The sequence below is a fragment of the Dermochelys coriacea genome, chromosome 20, assembly GCF_009764565.3.
Source record: "Dermochelys coriacea isolate rDerCor1 chromosome 20, rDerCor1.pri.v4, whole genome shotgun sequence".
In the NCBI taxonomy this organism is placed as follows: domain Eukaryota; kingdom Metazoa; phylum Chordata; order Testudines; family Dermochelyidae; genus Dermochelys; species Dermochelys coriacea.
In genome coordinates, this window is record NC_050087.2 from 6637987 (window position 1) to 6644500 (window position 6514).

The 6514-nt window shown below is 61.9% G+C and overlaps 1 protein-coding gene across 1 annotated transcript; it reads right to left on the reverse strand.

The window, feature by feature from the left end:
- Window positions 1–369: 369 nt before the first annotated feature.
- Window positions 370–5056, reverse strand: NPFF (neuropeptide FF-amide peptide precursor). The gene is made up of 3 exons (XM_038379152.2): window positions 4916–5056; window positions 2222–2349; window positions 370–567 (listed from the first exon to the last, which is right to left on the reverse strand). The coding sequence occupies exons 1-3, from the start codon at window positions 5054–5056 to the stop codon at window positions 447–449; spliced, it is 390 nt and encodes a 129-aa protein (XP_038235080.1). The 3' UTR covers window positions 370–446.
- Between the last annotated feature and the right edge of the window lie 1458 nt (window positions 5057–6514).

The window sequence follows — 6514 nt, forward strand, 5'->3', positions numbered from 1 at the left end:
GCTTGGCCTATCCTGGCGCTGGGATGGGCCCACCTGGGCCTTTCCCTCCCTGGATGGTAGGATCCTCCCTTGCCCCCCCCGCGTGTGGCTGTGGTGGCAGCAGTGGGATCTAGCACGCATGGGGCAGAGAGCAGTGGCCCCCGACCTCTCCCTTTCCAGCTCAGCCCATTTGACTGGAGCCAGGGGAGAACTCAGAACCGCTCTCTCCCTGCTTCAGATTGTGTCACGGCGAGGGTGCTGCCCCCCTGGGTGTGTGCTGCCCCCAGAGGTGAAGGGCGGTACCGTGCTGTGGGCACATTGACCACATATCGCCCAGCTGTGACGCTCATGTTTTATTATCGTTACCAGAGCCAGAGCCACGGTCACCACAGCACAATCTGCTCACGAGGGTGGGGGGGAGCTTTAATCCGGGCCAGCAGGGACTGGAGCCGAGCAGCCCCTCGGAGTCACTTCTTCCCGAAGCGCTGGGGCACGGCCATGCTCCAGAACTGGGGGGCCATGGAGTCCCAGCCGCGCTGGCTGAGCCGGCCCTCGCTGCCCCAGCTCCCCCGGGTCTCTCGGCCAAACCTGCAGGGAGACAGACGAAGCCCTTGGCTGCTGAAGCATCTTTGACCCAACCCATGGCCCAAGCTTGGTGGGTGCCCCCTGTTCATTTACGGCCGGGTCCATCAAAACAGGTAAGGGTCAGCGGGATGCACCCACTCGTGCCAGGGCCAGCCTGATGTCAGCCACGTACTGGCATCCCCGCTGGCCTCGGGCTGTCTCTCCACCCACGTAGCTCCTTCACCAGGCTGCTGGAGCTACAGCCATTCTTAGACTGGGCTGCCAGGTGCTGCTGCCACTCAATTCTGGGGCTTGTCACCTAAGGCGGGCATGGCAGCCGTTGGGGTGGAACCGGTGCTCTGAGGCAGTTCAGAGGATCCTCTCTTGGTGCCTGGCTGGTGGGTCTTATTCACATGCTCTGGGATGAACTAGGGGCCAGATTGGGGGCTGGAAGGAATCCTTCCCTCCCCTGTCCCCAGGTCAAATCGGCAGGGACATTGCGGGGGGTCCACCTCCCCTGCAGCGTGAGGCACAGGTCGCCTGCTGGGATCATGTGGGCATGTCTCCGCTACTCAATCCCCTGCCATGGCAGGAGTCTCTGGCATCTGGGCTCACAACAGCGTCCTCGCCTTGAGCCTGTCTGCCTTGGTCTAACCTAAGTCCTGGGCTCGACACGGGGAACTGTAGGGGCTTCTGGCCAGAGGTCCAGTTGGATGAGCTGATGGTCCCTGCTGGCTTCGGACTCTGTGACCTGTAGCAGGCTCCTTTACGCCTGTACGCCCGCATTCACACGAAGTGATACTGGGCTAACTGGCTACAGTATCCCCGCGCCAGCCCTATCCCATTACCTGCCCTGTGTGAACCAGACTGGCACTGCCAGTCACCTAACTCGAGGGCCCAGACTCGAGTGCAGACCCGGCCCCTCGGCCCGGCAGCTGGCTGGGGAGCAGGGCACGGCCCGGTAGGAGGATGTCTGGCTTAGGGGCTAGAGTTCTGGATTGGGACTCCGGACGCCTTGACCTCATGTGACTGATCCTCTTTGGGAGGCGCTGCTGAGATCCGCGCTGGGGCTGTAGCTGGGGGCAGCTGCAGGGGCTGCTGAGGTGGTCATATGCCACAGGCTACCTCTGGTGCCAAGTGGAGCAGCTTTAGCTCGTGCTAACCACGGTTTGTCCTGCCCTGGTGTAGATGGACCCTGAGGAGAGGGTGCCCCCAGGGGCTTGTCTGGGGACCAAGGAGTTAGAATGCCGGTTAGCTCAATTCCCTTTAGCCCTCAAACCCGAGTTCTGGGTTGGCGCCACATCCCCCGGGCCCTTGGGACTGTATTTGAGCCCAGGTGGTTACATGGGTCTAACCCCTGGTGTGGACACCTCTTCTAGTAGCAAAAGGGCTTTCTCCATTTAGTGTGTGGTCCTGGGGAAGGGGCTTGAGCTAACCGGGCTCCAGTCCTGTGTATGAGGGTCGGGGGGGGGGCAGGGGCAGGTATACTGGTAAAATGAGCATTCACCCTCCGTCCCCTTGCAAAAGAGCGATGGGGGGGGGCTTCTAGCCAAGCAGTGAGCAAGGCTGATGCTGCTTCATGTTGGAGAGTCAAGGGATACTAACTCCAGGCTGCTGCAGAGAGCAGCGGGGCGGGGGGGTTATTAGGGTGTGAGTGGGCCCCAGTGCCCCCCCTTACCTTTGGGGCTGGAACAGGAAGGAGGAGCTGCGGCCGGGTCGCTGCAGGGCGTAGAGCAGGGAGTGAAGTAGGGTGCTTGGCAGGCGCTCGTCGGAGAAGGACCGAGGGGCGCGATCCTCACTCTCCTGCTGCAAGGTGTGGGGACAGGATGTGGTTACACAGCCCCCTGGCAGCAGAGGAGTCCCAGCGCGTGGGAGGGGGAATTTGGCCCAGGGATGGCATTTAGGCTGGGTCTGGGCCCCCAGCTCGACTGACCCCAGGGGCCAGTGCCACTATTAAACTGCTGCAGGTGAGCCGAAACGGGGGGCAGGCAGGAGCAAGGTGGTTCTGGGGTTTGATCTTGGCCACCCACATATATCCAATCCCCCCCACCCTGCAGTGTAGTGGGGCAAACAGCCAAGTGCCCCTGCCCACTAACAGCCCCCCCAACCCTACACACGCGGGGCAGCACTGTTTGGATATCAAACCCCCCAAGAGGCAGCCAGGCAGGGTACCCGCACCCCCCCCCCCCTTGGTGAGACTCTCCCATCAAAGGATCAAGCCTCCCCCCGCCAGCCATTAGACCAAACTCTTCACCCTGCGAGGGTCCCTGAGTCCAGCCTGCCAGCAGAGGGCCCCATGCTGCAAACTGCGGCTCCAGAGCCGAACAACCCCAGAGATCGGGGGGGGGGGGGGGTTGACTGCAGGGGGATTAAATGAGGACGTTCCCGGGCAACCTGCGCCATCCTCAGGCCCTGCAAGAATTCGCACTGAGTGCCTGTTGCTCCTGGTTGCAGAAGGGCAATATTCATGCACCTGCCTCAGCCTTTTAACCAGAAGGAACCCAAACTGTTCCCTAGTGTGTACAGCCCGGGCTGGTGCTGCCCCGCGCCGGGAGGCAGCTGCCTCTGGGGTGGAGCGCAGCAGCCGTGTTTAACCACCGCATTACAGGCAGACAGGGATGGCAAATTCCATTTCCTGCTGGGGATGCAGGGAGGCAGTGGGGAATTGCCTGGGTGGACGCGGGCCTGGACGGCAGGGCTCACGCCCTGGTTCCCTGGGATACAACATCAGGTGCCCTTTAATGGGCACCTCAAACCCCACTGCCATGCCCATGGGGAACAACAGATGTGTTTGAATGAGCATCACAGAGATGCTGTCTCCTGTCCCCCCAGCACTAACCTGGGTCCAGCATGGACTCCCAGGGGACGCTCCAGCTACTCAGCCGCTCTCTAAACGCAGTCGTGGTTAGCACATGGAGCCAGGAAACCTGGTTTCCATTCCCAGCACTGCCACAGGCCTGCTGGGTGACCCTGGAAGTTCCTGCCCCATGATGTGCCTCAGTTTCCCCTTCTGTAAAAAGAGGATGATGCTACTGCCCAGGGTGAGGGGGCGGGGTGGAAGGATAATTCTTTGGGCCCCCAGGTTCTCAGAAGAGCCCCCTTGTGGGCTCCTCTAGCTCCATTCAGGGGGAGGGAACAGCCTGAGAGTCTTTCACGTCCCACCCCCAGGTCGGTGGCCTCTTTTGACATCACTGGCCTTAAGGTTGGCGGCTCGGCTTTGCCACCGAATCCCAGGGGAGCCCATCCCCCAATTCCCATAGCATTCTAGGAGGGTCCAAGTGCCAAAATCCTTAGGCACCCCGCCTGAACCGCGAGGAGCCAGCAGACAGCGGGATGCTGGTGTTGCTCCTCCCCATCTGCCAGAACTTCCTGTTTCCCAGGGGAAAGGCTCAGCCCATCAGCATGGGGGACCCCAGGACGGGTCCAGAGCCTAACAGCTCCCTGTGGCTCTGCTGGGGCGTTGCTTGGCTGGGGCTGGGGTACCCCCCAGTGTCTCAGATCTGCCAGCAGCTCAAGGGCCTTGGGACAGACAGACCGTGTTCCCACAGCACCGGGTGCAGCTCCAGTCCCACTGGGGGAGAGGATCCTGGGGGTGGATACCCCAGAGCCCAGCAGCCGGGAATGGGGGGGGGTCACTGTGGATGGGTCGGGGTCTTCTCTGTGCAGGTGAGGGCAGAGGTTCATTGACACTGGGGCAGGGCGGTGGGGGTGTATGTGTGATAGCATCATAGCTGCCCCCATGCGAAGCCCTGGTGTTAGCGTGCTGTGTCCAGTGATCTGCCACCAACACCGCTGGCCAGGAGGGGCTGGGCTGGTGTGAGTCACCTGTTGCACCCACGTGGCCCGTTGACATCAGTGGGTGGCACTGAGTGGCTCAAGGATCAGAGCAGAGACCGTGCAAGGCACCACCAGGAACAAGAGCCCAGCACTCAGCCACTCCCATTGTTTGCAATGCTGGGGTCGGAGTGGGGGATGCTCCATGACTCAAAGAGGGGAGCAGGGAGCCTCTGCCCATTCATTGCATCTTTCCCACCAGTAATTCAGAGCCCTTTCATTAATTCAGCCTCATGAGGTAGGTCGGGCTCGTTAACAGATGGGGAAACTGAGGCACAGAGGGGGCCAGGGGTGTGGTTCTTCTCAAGGTTACAGCAAGCCCATAATAGACCCCAGACATCCAGGCTCCTAGCTCATTGCTCTAACCACTGACCAACGCTCCCTCCCGGCATTGGAAAGGGAACCCAGGAGGCCTGGGTCCCGGTTCTGTCCACTGGCCTGGACCCAGTGGGGGAGCAACAATCTGCTGTGCGCACCCAAGAGCCATGGTCCCTGCCTACCTAGCCCACTGCCACCTCCCCGAGCAGCGCCCGCTCACCAGAAAGTCGGAGAGTCTCTCTAGGTAGCTGTTGGGCTGGTCCACCTGGGTCTCCTTGGACACGCTCCCTCCTTCCAGGCACTGGCCCGTCGTCGCAGTGCCCGAGAGCAGGGCCAGCAGCAGCGCCAGGCGCGCATCCATGGCTGCGGTATGATCCCTAGCCCCGCTCCCTCCTTGCGCTGTGCGAACACCTTCCACCGCTGCGGCTCTTATATCCCCCCGAACCCGGAGCCCAGCTCAACGCACGGACTGGGCTCTGCGAGTGGGATTGATGGGGGAGCCTCACCAGTCATTTGTAAGGTGGGGGCTTGGGGACCGGAGCTGCAGAACTGATTGCCACGCTGGGCCCAGAGAGGAGCCGGCGGTCCCCGGAGAGAGAGCGCCAGCACCAGCCTGAGCCCGTGGGCCGGGCTGTTTGTACATTATTACAGGGATAAATCCACTCAAATGGCCCTTTAAGCCCCTCTAAAAGTGAGAGTTAATTGATGCTGGTTTATCACAGCTGCTTGCCAGTGCTGGCCCACGGGGGGGGGGGGGGGGGGTTTACACCAGGGTCCCTCAGCCACTGATCCCCCACCTGCGGCCTCTGCCCTGCCCCGCAGCCACCTTGTCAGACTGACTCAGTTTCCGCATCCCCTCCCTGCTCCAGTCCACACGTTTGTCATGGCGTCATCTGTCTGGTTAATGGTCCCCACCTTGTTGCTTCCGCCTGTCTCCCTCGGCACCACTTCCCTGCTTAATGAAACCCATTTACCAAGCAGCTGGGGCTCGGTGACAGTGACAGGCTGAGACGGGAACACAAGCGCTGGAGAAACTCCTGCTCCCCCTGCCAGGGCTGGCCAGCATGCCGGGGGGTGAGGGCAGCGCCAAGGAAGTCGGGGGCAGGGAGGAGGTTCCCAAAGTGCCCAAGGGCATCTGGTGTGCTCAGCCCTTTGGACCACTCCTCCTGGGGGCTAGTGAAAGGTGGTGCCGAGGGCACAGGACTTGGCCAGAGGGGTGGTGTGCCTGTAACTGCCCAAGTGGGTAGGTGCCAACTCCAGGGTGGGCACAGCCTGTGTGTCTGTAGATAAATACGGAGTGGGGGGGGGTTTAGCGCACGCAGGGGCCTTGGCCACAGGGCTGGGCCTAGCTCTGTCAAAGCCATCCCTTGGGTCCAGATCCTCTTCAACGGGAGTATGTCAGAGCCTAGCCCAGGACAGCACTGACGCCCCCCTCAACCCCAGACAGGGAGCCAGGATCCCACTGGGCCCCATCGCTCCTGGGCCCTGCCCCATCTGCAGCTCACACCTCTCAGCAGAGGAGCCAAGTGCTGGGGTGGGGGGAAGCTCCCACTAGGATGGAGCCTGTCAGAGCCAGGGGAAGGGAGGGGGGCACCAGGGAGATGGGATGCTGGGTCTGATCCTGCCTAGACCCAGCAGCTAGGGGCAGTCGTGGCTGTGAGGGGCGAGCCGGCTGCAGTATGGAAGCAGCTGGGACAGGCCGCCAGAGCCAAGATCTCAGGGCAGCCTGGGCGCGTTGCCTGCTGGGGCTGGTCCAGAGCAGTGACATGGACACCCAGCTACACGCCCATAGGTGTGCACACTGGCTTGCACACACCCA